At 29.0% G+C, this 18808-nt stretch overlaps 1 protein-coding gene and 1 pseudogene across 4 annotated transcripts; both read right to left on the minus strand.

Annotated features, from left to right (window-relative positions):
- Positions 1–1195: 1195 nt before the first annotated feature.
- Positions 1196–7908, minus strand: LOC111294167 (amino acid transporter AVT1C-like). 3 transcript variants are annotated; one of them, XM_089743704.1, is made up of 14 exons: positions 7793–7908; positions 6667–6716; positions 6343–6550; positions 5192–5511; positions 4497–4711; positions 4352–4375; positions 3535–3715; positions 3164–3383; positions 2744–2879; positions 2544–2567; positions 2108–2249; positions 1871–1914; positions 1695–1757; positions 1196–1473 (listed from the first exon to the last, which is right to left on the minus strand). In XM_089743704.1, the coding sequence occupies exons 3-14, from the start codon at positions 6528–6530 to the stop codon at positions 1375–1377; spliced, it is 1656 nt and encodes a 551-aa protein (XP_089599830.1). In that variant the 5' UTR covers positions 6531–6550; positions 6667–6716; positions 7793–7908; the 3' UTR covers positions 1196–1374. The 3 variants fall into 3 exon arrangements, with proteins under 3 accessions (XP_089599830.1, XP_089599829.1, XP_089599831.1); XM_089743703.1 differs by having other exon boundaries at positions 6343–6553; XM_089743705.1 differs by lacking the exons at positions 1695–1757; positions 6667–6716; positions 7793–7908 and having other exon boundaries at positions 6343–6613.
- Positions 7909–11622: 3714 nt separating this feature from the next.
- LOC111294117 (putative protein S-acyltransferase 15) lies at positions 11623–14570 on the minus strand (annotated as a pseudogene). The gene is made up of 7 exons (XR_016327661.1): positions 14165–14570; positions 13857–13949; positions 13654–13755; positions 13506–13574; positions 12418–12516; positions 12236–12331; positions 11623–12120 (listed from the first exon to the last, which is right to left on the minus strand). The product of XR_016327661.1 is annotated as a putative protein S-acyltransferase 15 (transcript).
- Positions 14571–18808: the final 4238 nt, after the last annotated feature.

Below are 18808 nucleotides of genomic sequence, written 5' to 3' on the forward strand. Positions count from 1 at the left end.
TTGGAATAGGAGATTTCAATAAGTCCCAAGTTTAAATCTTGGGAATGGCCGATGAGGTTCATGGGATGAGAAAAGACTAACTCAACGCTCAATGTATCTCCATATGTACGAAAATATTATATGGGAATAAGAAATGGTTTATAGAAATCAAATTCTCTACAAAGGTTTTTAAGCGTTGACATTTTCCTGCCAAAATAACTCACTTTCTCAGATTCAACGAACAACAAGAAGTAAACAAAAACATATCAAATCAAAACAAACCATAGAAATCATACTATAAACTACCCAGAAATACACTTAGCAAAGTATAATCAAAGATGCCTCAAGTTGTTGAGCCTCAGCTATGACTCTATAAAACTGACTCTCACTGCAAATTTGCAGCAACTCAACTGCCAATGGTGCATCATGCAACTCTTCCAAATACCCTTCTTTTTTCAAAGCATTAAAGATTCCAAATTTCCCTCCAAACCCATTACTTTTCTCATTAAATCCAATGTTTTTCTCTTCAAAGAAAACCCATCAAAGCTTGAACATGGGTTTTTCAGAAAGGGTGTTGAAAAACCAGGGTCTCCTCGAAACTTGGAATATAGCAGAGTTTTGAGAGATGAAGAGAAGTGTAAGGAGAATGATTGAGAAGTCATTGTCGGAAATGTTTGTTTTATTTTTAAAGAGGTAAAGGTTTAAGGTTTAAAAACATGTTTCAGGTTGGGAGCCTTGGACTGTTTCAGGATTTTCAGGGGAGATATAAAATTAAAAACAATCAAAACTTGTTCTTTTTTTCTCTGGCAGGGAAGCATTATAAAATTTTAGCATCTTTTTGCAAGAAACATAGTTTGAAAATAGAAAAAAGAGTTTTCATAGGGTGATATTTGAGCTTGAGACAAGAGATTACATCTTAAAATATTATATGAATCATGGGAATTAAGTTTTCAGTAATTTATAATATAATTTTAACATTTAATATAATTCATTTTTATTATTAGATATACTATTATTTAGTACAATAAAAATTGAAAATTACTTTAAAGAACAGAAGTGGAATGTAGTGAAATGTTCTTGGTCAGTCATTGTTTAAAACATGAAAGTGAATCTTATTCAAGCCTTATTTTTATAATGGAAACAAAGAACCTTCCATTATCATTAAGAAAGAGAAAAATGTTACTAAATTTACCATGTAACCCAACTAACACGTAAAGATAATAATGACAATAAAAGATTGAGAAAAGCCATATCAGGTTCAATCTGATTTACTGTTTTTTCTTTGTTTGTGTTAAATCACATAAGAAAAGCAACACACCAAAGCTTCCAATAGGGATACAAAATTCCAGAATTGAAATGCAACTCTAGAAAGTTTATTTAAAGGAGGAAAATCTTTCAGCTTCTCAAATTCTCAATAATCTTGGAGAGTGCTGAGTAAGTTCCAAAGGCTGATGAAACTACTCCCACTGCAATAACTATAATACAAAGTGTAGCCTATAAAAAAGAAAAGCAAAGATTATGAGAGAAAGGAAGAAAGAAAAACTAAGCATTCTGAAAGATGCATGTTCCAAACGAACTCTTCTTGGATTCGATTTTCTTGTTTCCTTCTATGTGCAGATGCATTAAAACTGGTTAATTTATAAACTGTTAGATTAAGTATAAGTGTATATGATGCATTTATATATGCCTTTTACATGTATTATATGATCATATACCTGAATACGGGTCACTTTACCCCTCAGGATGGTTAAATAACAAGCAGGGGGAAGTATCAAGGTCTGCGATGGAAGTAATTGTCAAAAATGCTATTAGTCTTCTGTTCTATAGTTATCTCAACCAAGTAACATTTAAAAGTAACAGAAGAAGCTCCATGATTAATAAGGTAACTTACCACAAGCATTGTGAGTAAAGATCCTATCAATGACATCACCAAACCTGCAACAAGGGAAAATTTTCTGATGATGACCTAGAAATTTAATGGAATACCTAGCACTAACTGGATGATCCAAGCACAAAGATCAAAGAATAACATAGAACATATTCTCTTAGTTCAAATTTCAAAATAGCAGATACGATTGCAAGAGAAGAGTTCTGTCTTTGAAGATGAAGATAAATAGAAGACGCTTACCGAAGAAAGGGATGCTGAGACCAACAAACAAGGTTGAGATCACGAGTGATGTTCTAATTAAGAGAGCATAGATGTGAGACTTGAGATGGCTTGATGGTATCAACTCCTCAAGACTCATTGCCACTGGAGACATGGTTAATGCATATGTTTGGTCTAATTAAGGCAGAACAACGGTTTTTCTTGGATATGAGATCACAAATGATTACAAATATATAGCTAGACTTTGTTTAAGTCAACAGGCAGAATAAGATGATAACAATTCTCTTTCTTGAAAGGACAATGAAAGAGAAAAAACGTCGAGTAAGAAAGAGAGTGGGGAGTTATGCTTACTCATGATCCCTCATTTTCTGTAAGAACTGTCAAGTTCTTGTTCCCACTTATTTTCATGACCTAGTAAGCTGATTTCACAGTAATTATGCTATATATAAAGAAAAGGATATTTGGTAAGTGGGTTGACTACCTGCAGAATAACAAAAAAATAAATGAATTATAGTTAACAGATAGGATATTAATTACGGAACACAATGTTCAAAAAATTGGTGCATTAATGACATCTTCAAATATATGCAATTCTACCACTTGCTATAATTAAGCACGGAACAAATTGTCAAGATAAATCTGATAAGAAGAGCGTACTGTTGTCCACACAGCAATCTTTGAAGCAATCAGATCTTCAGGCATGTTAAGAGTAAACTGTGATTCTGTTGCTTCTCCAAACATTGTGTATCCCATAATTGCAGTTCCAGCATACAACAAAGAACAGATTCCAAAACTGCAAGGAAATTAAAACCAAAATTGATAAGATTGGCAGCTTTTCTAATTAGAAAGAACCCCTTAGAAGGAATAAGAGGCAGCTGGTTACTAATCAACAATTTTTATCCCTTTTGCTTACACCACCTTGAACTATCAAAAAGAATAATAACTTTGCACGATCTAAATAATGCAGAAAAGTAAAAAAATCTAGCAAGAGCAACAAGACAAATCTCATGTAGACAGAAAATACTCTGCATTTCAGAGTTTCTTAATATAAGAAATAGAAATGAGCAGCTAATTTACCATGCTAAGAGTACCGAAGGGAATTGATTTGGTTTCGCCATTGAGGTATAGATATTTGGGAAAACAGCATGTCCTGAATAGCAGTAACCATAAAGCCCAATAGCAACTGGAAGGGTAGACAGGTTCAATGTAGTTCCTTTATTATGAAAGCCAACTTGATCTACCAGGCCAACCCAAAACAAGCAGAGTACTACCAAGATTGATGCAACAACTCCACCAGCTGGAAATAGAGAAAGAATACATTAAGACAATCTCAAACTATGTTACAAAGTGCAGTGAGAGATAGCCTAGGGGTTGAAGAGAGAAAAATTAAAATGAAATGATATTATGGATTTAAGTTAGGAAACATTATAGAACAGTATGTTGCTTACCAGAGATATAACTAAGAACACTGAGGTCTCTGAGCCAAACTGTAGGAAGAACAGCAAGGGTTGTCATCAATGCAAAGAGACGGGTTGAGTTCAACTCAAGTCCACCTAGACTAATATGTGCATTAGGGAATATGGATGACAAGTTATCACCCTCTAAAATTATGTATTCAACACAAGAAGCCTGCATGGAGGATTATAAGAGTAATTAACCTCATTGGTGTAGAACATGTTCAAGAAAAAATCCATGGCAATGGCTACATTCTCTATGATATAAATATGTGATCAAGTAAATAATCTATTTATCATCAACAGTATTAGATGATAGTGGCAGGTGATTCTAAAATGAAACTTCCTATAAGTAAAAAACCGTAAGTTCAACAGGTTATGGAGAACCTTTTGTTATAATTTATCTGCAATTTTGACCAACAAAGAAAAAGAAACTTTTCCCCCTGCAGGTTTTCAATTAAGATATATGCAAAAGTCTTCGCAGCTACAAACATAAAATGGTATTAAAATGTGGAATTTTTTCTGAATACTGATTCAATGACAAAAATTCACCTGGAGGTACTTTTCAGGAAGTCAAAACTCAGACATATAGTCTATGCCTTAATGAGTGGTACTTGCCATTGAACCTAGCTGCACTTGGCATTGGCTGAACAATTTTTTATCATATTATTCTCAAATTATTCCTGACAGAAGCTTCTAATGGAATCTTAGCTTAAATTTTCTCATTTCTCCAGGGTAGATAGACAACTATTGGATTTATCAGGAAAAAAAATACAACAGTTATTCTTATAGAAAAGCCAGCTGTACTTACATATAACTCCACATATAAAATTATCTGCAGCCACGAAAAAAAGACAAAACTGACATCAGTAATCATTCAGTTTTTGTAAACTAGTGCTTAATTTAATCTGTCAATTTCCTAGTTTCTATCTTAATAATCAAAGCCTTAGACTTACCGATAGGGCAATTCTACCCACAGTACCAAATGCAGCTTGACCAATGTCTGGGTAAGTTTCAAGGCCAGGTTTACTATCCAGGCATTGGCGCAAAAGCAGCCCAGTGTAAAAAGAAAGCATTGCAAATGTGAATAATATTATAAGGCCTAACCATCCTCCTTCCTTGGCAGCATATGGGGTAGAAAGGATTCCAACTCCACATAGCACATTAATCCCTGCATAAACCCAAACGGAAAAGACTAAGGAATGCTACTTTATTTAATTTGGTTGAAACTCTGAAATCTGGTTTCAAATGTAAGTAAATGCATCTTATATTACTCTAACATGGACTTATGGGTTAGATGTGGCTTCATATGACAGGTTGGATGACTAAAATTTAAAGGCCTTTTTGTCCATTCAAGGCCAATAATTAGTGAAGTTCAGTTCACCATAAGTTCTTTCAATGGGATCTTCCTAATGAAAGACTAGAATAGTTAAAACCATCGTAGACATCCAGAAGCACCCTGATTATTTTTTTCATGATTTGATTTTAGTCAACTGAACCAAACCAGAATTAAGCAATCCTTTTTGGAAGGATTTATGACTAAATCAAAGTTTCTAAGAGTGGCAAGAAAATAGCGTTTCAATCACATTGACAGATTGTAACTATGTGACAAATAAAATTTGGGGAATGGCCAAGAATTGAGTAAACTAACCATTAATCACAGCTTGCCCATATGAGCTCTGCCGAGAAATTGGAAGTTCATGGGAGACCTTGGATGTTTTGTCATCTACTCTTACAGACTGTCTCCTTGATGGGATCGGAGGTAGCAGAGAGTGCGAACTACGTCTTTGAGTATGTATCTGATCTTCTACTGTATGTAGTAGAGGTTTTGTCACTGAAGATAATGATTCTGGAGTTTGTCTTCTTGTTAAAGATGAGGAAAGAAATGAGCTGCCCAATCTTGAAAGTGAAGGAGTGCCCAAAAACCCGATACTCGGAGATTGTACACTACTATACAGATCAATAGACTGCCTGAAAAATTGACAGAAGCCATAAGCATTTAAAACTAGAAGAGGAAGCAATGCCTAAAAGAAGTGATTAATCAGGTTTTTTTTACCTGATTCAAGTATCTAATGTTACACAGATCAAAGGTTCTATAACAGTTGCTAATGTCACATTAGTTTACTTTGAATCCAGGACTTTCAGCTTATGTCAAATTTGGCAAAATCTTTTATACCAGAATATACTATTATTTGTATGCTTGAAGGTTCCAGCAGCAGAATGAAGAAAATTTTAGTAATCAAAATTGAATGAGATAGAGAAAACTACTTTTTGTTGTACTTTATAGTTTAAAAATCAAAACCCTCAACCAACTTAAATGGTCTATTTTCTAAGAGGATCCCTTAGAGGATTCATGTTTCCAATATCACCAGGGTAGCGTTAGCCAAATTCAATAATTAGAGACAGATTTTAGGCCAACGTGTCATAGAGAAGCGTATCTTATACAACATTCATCAATGATGGCAATTTTGAGGGTATCGATTACAGTTTAAGTACTTTTTTTCCCTTTCTAAAGAGATGCTCCAATCTACCTGTATTTTACCTGCATTATTATATACCATCTCTTATACAAATACACAATCAGTCTTCATCAAGAAAAGTAAATCAAAGTAATGATGTTAACAAGCATCTGCATCCCAGAAAGAGGAAAAAAAATTAAAATTTTTTTGGCCCGACACTTCTTACTCCTTAAAACAATCCAGGCTGCTATGACTATGAGACTTAACAAATGAAAGTGAACAGAATAGAGCAGAGTTCTACATAGGAGTAGTAAATTATGTAAGGATGAAAAAGAGATATGACCTGTAACTTTGAGGCCATGAAATATTGTAGGAACTGGGTTTGTTATGCTGCTGGTTTTCAGCTGAATAATCAGAAGCATCAAATTCGTTTCCATCATCTTCACTTTCCTGTCTGTTAAAAACTTTCTCCTCATCTTCCTCATCTTCACTCTCAATATAGAAACTCTGATCCGAGACCGAGCTCTTCATTCTATTCAATGCTCAATCTCCTGCTGCAAAAATCTTAAAGCTCAATACATATTCTATTGTTAAAACACGTTTAATTCAAAGAAGGAATTGGATTAAAAAGGCTATGAAATAAGAGGAAAAATCACATTTTGCTTACCTTAAATGGAAGAATTCAGTTAGTGGCTTGTTTTGGCAGGTTGTTTCCACCTAAAAAATGTACAATAAATTGCATGAGACTACGAAAGGGAGCTGGTATATATTTTTATGTCTGAAATTAAATAAAATAAATAAAAATAAATAAATAAATCAATCTTTACAAAAAAGGAAAAAGATCAGTCAAATTGTTCAGAAATAGCAGATTGCTTGCATGAGCGAAATTACAACAAAAATGGTCGATAATTGTAAAGAACGTCAAGTATTGGAATTCAGTAATAACACAATCACGCACAAATTCGTATTTCTAGGAATCGAGTTTGAAGCTTTCAAATTGAACTCTTAAAGTCTTGAACTTTTATGTTCTGTTTAGTTTCTGAGTAAAAAAATTTGGAGAAGGCAAAAACATTTTCTTTTTTTTTTTTTTTTTGTGAAATTAGAATACTGAAAACTCAGCCAAAGCAAGAAGTTTTGAATTCCTCAACACATTCCCTTTCTTTACCTCAGTTTTCTCAGCAACCAAACAGCAACCTTCAGAACATTAAAAAAAAAAAAACAGAAACCAAAATCCAGAATCAGCCCCAGAATTTTCTCAGCTAACTCAAAACAGAAACCATATTTACTACGCTACAGATTACAGAACCTCTCTTTCTATACAAACACTGCAATGGCTTATTTCTTTATAAGAAACAAAGAATAGAATCAGAAAAGTAAACCTTTTTCTGAACATCTGATACAAAAAGTGAACTGGGTTTGGGTTTGTTCTTGAGTTGAGGATCTGTATCAATAAACAGAAAAAAAAAAAAAAAAGCACACAGAAAGAAACTTCTAGAAACAGAAAAATGTTGGCTGCTGGTTGTCATCGTCAAATAAATAGGAACAATCTTTAATTTTCTAACTGAATATTAAATCATGCATGCGACCAAAAAGCAATAATTCACTCCTATAAATTTTTTCTCTGTCTGTACTTTGATACTGTTTTGAAGAATTTTTTTTGGATTATGATTAGAAATTTCGTCTTTTTATGAATATTTATTGTTTATAATTAAATCTAAATATTATCAAATCAAAATGAACAAAAATAACTAAGAAAATTGCCAAAAAACCCTAACGTCGACAAACAAACTTACGTAATTCTTGCCCAGATAATCGACGGGCATAATGGATGTTTTAAAGAGAAATTGTTGACTTCTTTTTTAATAAATAAAATCTCATCCTTGTTTAAAAAGAATACTTTTTATTATTGAATTTGGATTCCTCGACCACATTGGACAACAGAATCGCTTTGCTGATTTTCCGCTTCTCATATCAATGTCCATGTGCTTCTTGTCTTGTCCTTTCCTTTTTTAAAACATAAATTTAGCCCACAATTACATATAAAAAAGAACGACATAATTTGACGATAATAATGGCAAACTTGATTTGGCAGTTTTGTCCCATAATTTTTGTCTATCTCAAGCGTTACAATTTGAGATTATAATTTAAAATTTTTAAATTCGAATTTTGAGATACTTTTACATTCTTGTAATGCGATTTATGAGATAAGAAAAAATTACTTTTTATCTTGTAATTCAAAATTTTTGCTTTCTTTTCAACTTATTTATCTTGCAGACCATGTAATAATTTTAATAATCTTACAAAATTAATTTCATTTGGAAATTTGAGAAATTCAAATTCTTTGATTTTGGGTATATGAAATTATCATTTTTCACTATAAAATCTAAAATAAAAAATATATCTGTCTAGGTTTCTACCCACTTGACCAATTGAGTCAAGGTGTAAACACAATTATTGTGCAGTTGAAAAAAGCATGGATGAATACTAGATAAGACAAGGAACATTTCTCTTATAATCATTATAATATAATTAATTAATTAATTATAATTTAAAATTATATAAATTTATAAAAAATTTATATGAAATTTATATTTATAAGTGATGAATTTTTATATAATATTTTTATTATAATAAAAAAACTATAAATGATATATTTTCGATAAGATATAGATTATACTAATCACAGCTTGTATAATATAAAATTAGATTAAAAAAAAAAACCCTCACGTGCAGATAATGGACAGAACCAGAGATCCAATGTGTCCATTCTTTTTATTAAAAAAGAAACATGTTTTTTGTCGAAATTTATGCACATGCATTGTTTTGTGATTGTGAGGTGAATGGATAAGAATACATGTTCAAAATCGATTTGGATAATCAAGCACTGATCGATCATGAAAAACTTTCATTTCAATCTCACTCGAAATCAAAATGGACAAAAATAAAAATCATTAATATCATTATATCATGTTTGGATACGTAAAAAAACGTTTTGCACCAAAATAATTGACTGCACCAATAAACTCACAAAAAAAAAAAAAAAAACTCCACCAATAGTCCAAGATTTTTTTTTTTTTTTATAAAAAAAAATTCGAGATAGATAGATTATTTAATTTTTCAAGTTAAGACAAGATATATCATATCTGACAATCTAAGATAAATTATTGTAAATCGTGCATTTAAGATAATTTCAATAAGTGACCATCAATAAAATTCAAATTCAAAATTTTTTTATCGAAAAAAAAAAAAATTTAATCGATTAAATCAAATATTTATTAATAATAAACCAAAATTTTGATAAAAAAAAAAAAATGGTACATCAAACTAATTTAGTATACCAAAGTACACATTTTGCAGACAAAAAATGATTGTACAAATTAATTTAATAGTTTACCAATGGATGAATCTTGATGCAATTAGATTCATCCATTGCTTTTCGAGGATGAATATTCCTAAAATTATCCTTAGCTCTGCTCACCTCAATCCACTTGTAAATCACCATGATTTATTATATCCACGTGTGAGTTACCATGATTTGTTATATGAAAGATTCTAATAGGAAAAGATACTACTAATGAAGGATTCGCTGCATTTGGCAAATTTATCTGATTCAAGAGTGAGTAGAACAATTAGTTTGGTTCGTATATTTAAGGATGGATGATCCCTCATTTACATTAATTTCGAATGCATAATTTTATTTTTTATTTTATATGAGATAAGCATAATCCACGAAAACATTTTAATTCGAAATCAAGATTTCTATACGAGTTTTTTAGTGTGCCCGAAAGAAAATACTACTACTTCCAATTTTTCCAACAAGGGTAAAAATGAAATAAATTTAAATGAGCGACTATAAGTTAAAACATTTATACATTAGCTTGCTACCCATATGATGTATAAATTATTTTTATTTTATTTAAATTTAAATAAAAATTAAATTAATATTATTGAATTATTTATATGTTTAAAATATATGTAAAATATAAATAATATAACAAAATATCAAATCATAATAAAAATAAAAATTTTAATTAAAAATTTAACAAACTTTAAAATATATGATAAATAATATTAGAGAAAGAAAAAACATATACAAAATATTGTGAATAATATTATTAAGTATACCAACAAAATATTAAAATAAAAATTAAAAATCTTATCACTTCAAATTAATTTTATTTAATTTACATCTTCAGCTTCTTTTATTATTTTTATACGTTTGTATATTTATGTAATTTTAAGATAAATTTTATTTATTTAAAAAAAATAATGATCTTAAATGTTTAAATAATATACGTGATAACTTACTCGCATGTACATTTTTTTATAAAAGTTTAAATAAAATCATAATATTTAACATCTACATGGCTTTTCAAATATTTATGCCTTTTAATTGTTTTAAGGTTGATATTTGATATAAAATATGTTCACGTAAAAACTAAAATGAAATAGTTTTAAATTTTAAATAAGTAATAGTATTAAATTATAAACAATTATTTAAGAAAATTATTGGCAAAAGGTTTTAATGAAATGTATTAAACTATTTATCTTTTCTATTTTTTTAAGTAAATATTGATTTTTTTCTTTATAAAATATCTCATGAATGTATGTAACAATCAATCTTAAACTTTCATAAAAAAGGTTATAATCATTGAGTTATATTTCAAAAATATAAGAACTACAATCAACTCTACAATATTTGTCCACTTTAGTATCTCCATCTTTTGCATAAATAAATGAAACAAATTTATTGAGTTTTATTTTTTTTGTTTTTAAATTATAATAAAAAAAGATATTAGTTTAATTATGTTCTAATTAAAATTTTTATGAATTGAGAAATAAAAAAATATGTATATTACAGTTGATTTGAAAAAAAAATTCCTACCTGATGGAGTAAATAATATGTTTAGTGAAATAGTGCTTATCATAAAAAAAAAAATCATATCAGTCCCTTTAGTAAGAATAAACTAATAAAAAGAGAGATTAAATTAATTGTAAAGAAAATAAGTTTAGCTCATATGCTTTGTGAGACATTAAAAAAACTATATAACTAAAAACTACCAACAATAAGAGTTTTCGTGAAATTATTCTAGCATTTCTATATTTTTTTCACATTTTCTTAAAATATTAATATTAAAAATTCATGACAAATATTGATTTAAATTTAAATTTTATTTTAATTCAAATATATCTAAATCTATTTTTTAAAGCTATTTGATTATTTATTAAAATTATCTTTATCTACAACTAACATATTTATAAATCGAAGATAATGCAATAATTATTTATTAAAAATATTAAAGATATTAAATAAAATTTTTAAAAGCTATAATAAATTTAAATAATCATGTTAGGTGCTAATAAATGGAAAAAGTTAAAATTATTTTAAAATTAATTTTAAATTGAGATGAAATAATGTATAAGAAAAAAAGAATTTCATTAAAATTTAAATTGATTTTTGATTAAATTTTAAAATTTAAATAATTTAATAATTTTTTAGATATATTTTTTATAAATAATGTAAAATTAATAAATATTTTATATGTCGTCATAATGATAAATTTTAAGAATTGTTTTATGTGTCGAAAAAAAAAAAAAAAACTGTTAATGTCTATAAATACTATTTGATAATTATATATGTTATAATATATATATATATATGATTTGATGTTTATCTCACAAATTACATTCAACTTGTAGCCCATATGAACGGCCTAGTGTATTATGTGACAGTTTGATGTACAAAATTCCTGTAGAAAGGGAAGTAGAAAATAATTTAAAAAAAAAAAAAAGTAAAAGAACAAGCTAGTATTATCTGGCTCAGCAAAGCAAACACGGCAATGCGGGCGACTATGGTTGACCACTTCACCTAGTTAAGCCAACAACTCATCGAAGCTATCCTTTCTCCTCCTTTCTCCTCCGGAAACAAATGTGATAATATAAACAGAATGCAAAATCTTCATCATGTAATCAACAAGTATGGAATGGACTAATCCTGCAACGGCCTGAGAATAAACGGAAAATATCTAAGAACTATCACATGAAGTAGGGAAGCTGACTCATCTTTTAGATGGCTAATTGATGTCCGCCATAACCATCTCAGCGCGTTAGGACCCAATACCTGATTAAGAGGCCAATAAATCACATACTAATATCTTACAGGTATGATTTAAGAGGAAAAGAAAGAAAAAGGAAAGACACATACGGCCAAGAGAGAAAGAGAGAGAGTGAAGTACCAAGGTAACATTTTTGTAAACACTATGATCAAATGGATGACGATAGCTCTGCCCGGATTTCTTTGCCAACCATGCAGCTCGTACTCCTTCATAATACTGGCAAAAGGATAATTTCGTGGTGACTTAAATAATTATGCAGGAGTAGTTCAAGCCACACATCCAACTGTAAAAAGTCAATATACCTCTATGGTTGTCATATTGTGAGTTATAAGGTAGATATGCCAACCTAAGAGAGTCCCAAGTGTTGCACATAATGCAAGCATCATTGCTCCCCGAGCAACCTACTACACATGCCACCCTGAGAATTTAGTAATAGCTTCTAACTTCTCAAACAGTTGGATTGGAGAGAGAGAGAGAATGGTATTTAACTTAAAGCAGGCAGGATTGATGACAAAGTTTTATAACTTAGAGGAGGTCAAACACTATGTGAGCAGACTCTGGAATTAATTTGGTACATTGATTTAATTAAAAAAAACTCACAAGTCTCTATAGAAGCTCAAATTTTAATTTAATTTAGTATAGTTAAACTTAAATTTCAAGTCTGCCCTAGAAAATAAAAGAAGGTGGTCCGAGAACTATAGTCTAGACTTCAACAAAGAAAAGAATTTATAATTGAGGGCTCTCAACATAACAGCCAGGGGTAAAATAAATCCAACTAAGAAAGGCTATCTAGCTCTTTTGGGACATTACACCCCAGATCGTCAAAGGGTTGGGTCAGATTAGGGTGTTTTTTAGTCTTCCATGTTTGGGATAAGAAAAATCAAGGGTAACCTAAAAACATGTGCTTCTCACTTTAACATATCCCCTTATATATAGAAAATAAGTGTGCACAGACATGGATCAAGTCTAAGAAAATTGAGGAAGTTAACAAAAAAGTAAGCCAGAGAATGTACATTTTGAAATAAGAGGGCACGGATGGATTAAGAGAAAGAAAAACTATAGCATCAACATAGCTTGGAGGTACTTAACCAGAATTTATGCAAGGTCTAAAAGAAAAAAGGTAAAATGCTGTCGCCAATGATATTTACTATGGAATCTGCCACACAACCGAAAATCACACAAATACATAGCATTTCTACTAGCTAGAAACAGCCTATTGCAGACATGTCGTCCTCACTCCTCACTTACCTTCACAACAAATTTAGAAACAGGGGACAGGCATTTGGCCAGAATTCTAGCTAAACTTATGCAGTTGACCAGAGATATTGCTATCACAAAAATAAAATTGCAGATGCACCTAATCAACTACATATTATTAACTACAACTTACATAAAAAATTTTGAGGGGAGTTGCTCTGTAATTCCAATCCTTCTGACATGAACAGCTTATTACAATTACCTAAGCACGAAAGGTTTTATATTACAACTTGGGGCAACTTTGTAACATTAAAACAAAACAAGGAGCAAATGATACATACTGTGGAGTGGATGCCACTCATGGTTGCATAAAGTATAAGAGTGAAGAAAGCTTTATAGTTCCAATAACCAACACAATTATTTATCCACAGGCAATGATGGTCCTGCACTCAATTTAGAGCATTAATAACCATAAATCTGAAAATTTCATGGTCAAAGAAACACTCTTCCTCAAATAAAAATTGATAAAAGACATATATCCTACCATCCTTAGTATGCATCTTCTGCAAACCCGGCAGTGATGAGCCCTGGGAGGTTTATATGCAGCACAGTTGTTACAGTATTTTGATTGTATACTCTAAATCATTCATCAATGAAGTCAGAAGAAGTTATACATTCTGCATAACTGAATTAAAATAACAAATTCTCTTAGCCCTTCTCTTCTTGATTTCCTTACATCATGAGTCAATAAAGAAAACCCAAATAACATTAAAGCTCAAATAGAACAAAAATTCAGCTTTCTCTGAAACTATTGATTTGATAGATAAATTAAGGAAAAAAAAAAAAGCTTACATTTTTCTTGGATTCTTGATCTGAGACAGAACTATCTTCAACATCAGGGAGATAAGAAAAGGGAATGTGACCTGGGTCAGTAAGGACACCGACAAAGAAAGAGAAGAGAAAAAGAGAAGCCAAGAAAGAGAAGATCATGGCATTTAGAGACCCAGCTGAGCTCTGCAAACCAACCCAATCTTCAATGAAAATGAAAACTGTCATACAATAAACAAAACCAATCAAGAGAAACACAGCAAAGATTGGAACTGAAAAGAATTTTCGGTACTTCATTTTGGAGAATTCTTTGGTCGACAAGAAACAGGTATCATTGACATGAAAGTTTTTGATAAATTTTTCGGTCGTTGGCCCCTTGCTAGAGAAGATGAATTTCATAAAAGCTCTTGGGCTGGTTTTTGGGTCAGATGGTAACCCGACTTTCAGCCTTTTTTATAATTAAAAATCAAATAAAAAAATACATTAAAGTTACGTTTGGATTAATTTAAAGATACGATACTAATTGTTTTATTATATACTTGTTATGCACTTAAATTAAATTATTAAATTATGAAAAGATTAGATATCTTATACTAATAAAATAACTCTATCTTTAAAAAAAAAAAGAAATTATTTTTAATCTATGAGATTAAATAATTTATCATAATTTTTAAATAATAAATTTTTTTATTTTATTCTTAAATTTAAATTATAAAATATTTGAAAATTTCTCTACTCTCCAAATATTCTTCACTCTCCATCAATGGAGAGTGAATACATAAAAATCAAAGTTTGATATTTTATAAACTATCAAGTAATTTGTAATTCAAACTTTAATATTTTTTAAACTATAAGCTATAAGGTTTTTAATATAAAATAATATATAATTTTATTTGAATTTATATTTATTTATTATTTATTTGATGTATCTATTTGTTTATTATGAGTATTTTTTTAGTCAAAATTATTGAAGGAATTTATCAATTAAAAAGGTATTTGGGCAACTTTAATTAATTGATAGATGATCTCTAAAAAAATAATTGAGAAATTATATAACTTGTGATAACATAAAAATCAAATTAGCATATAAAGGGTAATTTTGACCAATAAAAAAAATCATCTTATCTTAATTTTAATTTTGCACTTAATAAACATGATAAATGGTAAAACAATATCCGATCTTATTTTTAATCCTTACACATACCAAACATAATATAGAATAATATAATTTAATCTAGTTTTATCTATAATTTTATATTATTTTATCATATTATAATTTTGTTCATCAAATATAACCTAAAGGTACTAAATTTATCACACAAGATTATATAAAAATACATCAAAGTTTGATTATCGTTAATGTGGACTAAATGTATTTTTTATAACATTTTAAATAAATTCAGTATATTTTGATGTATTTTTTTATTATTTTATGTAGTAAATTCAGTGATTTTTTATAACCTTATGTAGTAAATTCAATAATCTTTGATGTATTTTTTTTATAATTAGTAAATTCTCTACTTTTTTATTTTTATCTTGATAACCTTAACTTTATTAACTTTTACAAATGTGTATCATCATATTTAAAGGACCAACTATATGATATATAATTATTTTACATTATCAACACTTATTAAATTATTTTACATTTCAACAAAATATTAAGAACCATAATAATATGAATTATTTGAAACTTGGGAATGCAAGCCACAACAACAATAATAAATGCAAATTTTATGTAGGAATTAAATTTTCTTTTTAAAAAAATTTCTTAAAAAATAAATAACTTAGAGATAATTTAAATAAAAATTCTAAAATAAATTACACAACATCAAAAGTAACAACAATTCAAGTTATGTCGCATGGGCTGAAGAGAGAGATAACAAGTGACCTTAATTAGTAGATATTCAAAACCCAATCTAAATCAAAGAAAATTACCCTAACAAAATTAACATAATTTTTGAAAACGTGATTAAATCAAAACAATTTAAAAAAAAAAAAAAAGGTCTTGAATTACCTTAAATTTTTTAAAAGAAACCTTGTTGGATTCGTCAAAAAATATTCCTTGTTTAGATGAATGTAAAAATAAATTACAAGCAGAGAAAAAGAATGATCATAGTGGCGATGAAATGAAAAGAGTTTAAAACTTTATAATTTTAGGTTTATTAAGTTTTGCTAAATGTAAATTTGATTTAATTTTATGTTAGATTTATCTAGTTATTTTTAATTTATTGATCGATTATTTATAATTTATTGATCGATTATTTAATGATTTTTTATATATTAATATAATACCTAATCATTATTGTAACTTTTACCATACTTGTAATTTCATAAAAAAAAAATTTTCAAATTGTTGATTAGTACTATACCAAAATTAATAGAATTAATTACATGATTTGAAGTAATTTTTTGCTGTTCTTTTACTCACTTCATTCCTTGCTAAAAGTTAACGACTTGAACTTAATTAGGATTCCAAATAATTTCAGGAAGCATATATCTCATTATTGCATGGTCAATGACTCATTGCCTAATGCTACAAAATTATTTATTCTTAAAATGAAAGTTAAATACATGTCTTAATATGATGACATGTGTATTCGAATAACTTTGAAGTTGAAAGAGTATTTAAATATTGCAATTTTAAGTCTGATTGTAGATATATAGAGTTACTTTGATAAAATTTAATTTAATATTAAATTTATTTATTTAATGTTGGATTCTGATTTATAGGTTTATAGGCGAGTTATGTATATTTAGCTTTTTAAATTTTTAATGTTGCTTGACATATATAATGAAAGTTTCTTTTATGTTTATATTTTTCAAGATGTTGAAATTATTCTTTGATGATGGTAAAACTTTATAATTTATTTAATATTGGATTTTTATTTATAGGTTTATAGTTGGATTTTATATATTTACTTTTTAAAAAAATTTTAAAGTGACTTGACAAAAATAATGAAATTTCGTTTATGTTTATATTTTTAAGATATTAAAATAAACAAAAAATAAACAAAAAATAAATTAAATAAAATAAAAAATAAGAAGTAGAGAATGAAAAAAGGGAGAGATGCTACGTGAACACCCTCTTTTTTCTTCATTCTCTACAAAATTAAATATTAGATTAATCAAAAGAGAGATATTAATCATTGGAAACTCATTCAAAGGATAGATACTAATCATTGGGATCTCGTTCAATTAGCTAGAGAGCATGTCTTACCTAGTCCAGAATACTAACTCAAATTTTAAAAGCTTTTGTAAAAGATTTTTTTTTTACATGCTTGTGGGATTCGCTAAGATATTGTGATGATCAAGTTTACTTAAATAAGTCAATTGGTTTTAAATATAAAGTGAGTTTTAACCTTTAAAATTACGAAAGAAATAATTTTTATATGAAAATCAAGTTTATAAAAATGTGAAGACGTAAAGGGCATGTGTTTAAAAACTAGAGAGCATGAAATTACGTTTGTTTCGAAGCTCAAGATTAATGTTTGGAATCCAATCATGCTAAATATTATGTCTTGTGTGTATGCTTTATTTTTTATTGATTTTGTCATTAAATAAGTATACGTTTATGATTGAAAATTTCAATATATCTTAATGTAAAATGTGTAAAAATTAAAAACTAATAGAAAACTCAGAAGCTAGAAAAGCGGAAACTCAAAGCAACTGTGATAACAAAAGCTTGAGCTCTCAGCTATAGCAAACCATACATTAATAGTTTGATAGTTTGATATTAATTCCACAAAGCTTTCATTTAAGCTTCTGTGGTCTGAAATTGGCTCGTACAATGTAAATGGTTATGATCATTCAATTCTCATCTCATTTCAATTCGCTACTGTATTTTTTTTCAAAGAGGGGAACAAACCATAATTATCATCATGGTCTGCCATGGGGACCATTGAATTTCAATCGTGGCCCATCGACCGACGGTTCCAATGGCGGTTCATGGTGAAAAGAAAGGCTGAACACATATAAGTTGACTACTCAATAAGTAAAGTTGTTCCGACCTCGATAATGAGTAGTTTTGAGTTTGATATTTCTAGTTCATCAAAGATAGAAAAAAAAAAAGGGGTCCTAGCTAGCCAGTGTACTTAAAGTGACCAGAAAATTATGGATCGGAGCAGCTGGTGCCAGCTAGGGAAAAGGTAATGCATGAAAGGAGGGGACCATGAACTTTTGATTCAGTGTATTTCTTAAATTTGGTATAAATGGCATAACATTTTAGATTGAAAAAGCTGCAAATTAAAGGCTAGAGGGGACAAGGACATCTAGAAATTAATTATAAGATGCATAGCGATCAAATAAAAGGGGCATCTGGCATGCTACTGATCATCAACGAAAACTGGAAGTTGCAGTACAAATTATAATAGCAACCAAATTTTTTCTCTTGTAGAAACAATGAGCTCAGTGGTTTGTTAGCTAGCCTATGTAATTAAACAAGTGAAGTGAAATTCTTTAGGCTTTTTTGTGAGTACTTTAAGCCAGCCAAATTTGATCCAAAAGGAAAAATTCTGCAGACAAAAGCCTGTGGCATATAGATGAAAGTACTGAAAAAAATTCCTGAAGCAAGAAGGATGGCATTCATTGAATTAAATAGATATGCATGATAATCATTCATGGTTTTGCCAGGAGGAATTAATCCAGGTAAAGTAATTTGGCTAGGAA

This window comes from Durio zibethinus, chromosome 14, assembly GCF_047325235.1.
Source record: "Durio zibethinus cultivar Kanyao isolate XHJ-2024 chromosome 14, ASM4732523v1, whole genome shotgun sequence".
In the NCBI taxonomy this organism is placed as follows: Eukaryota; Viridiplantae; Streptophyta; class Magnoliopsida; order Malvales; family Malvaceae; genus Durio; species Durio zibethinus.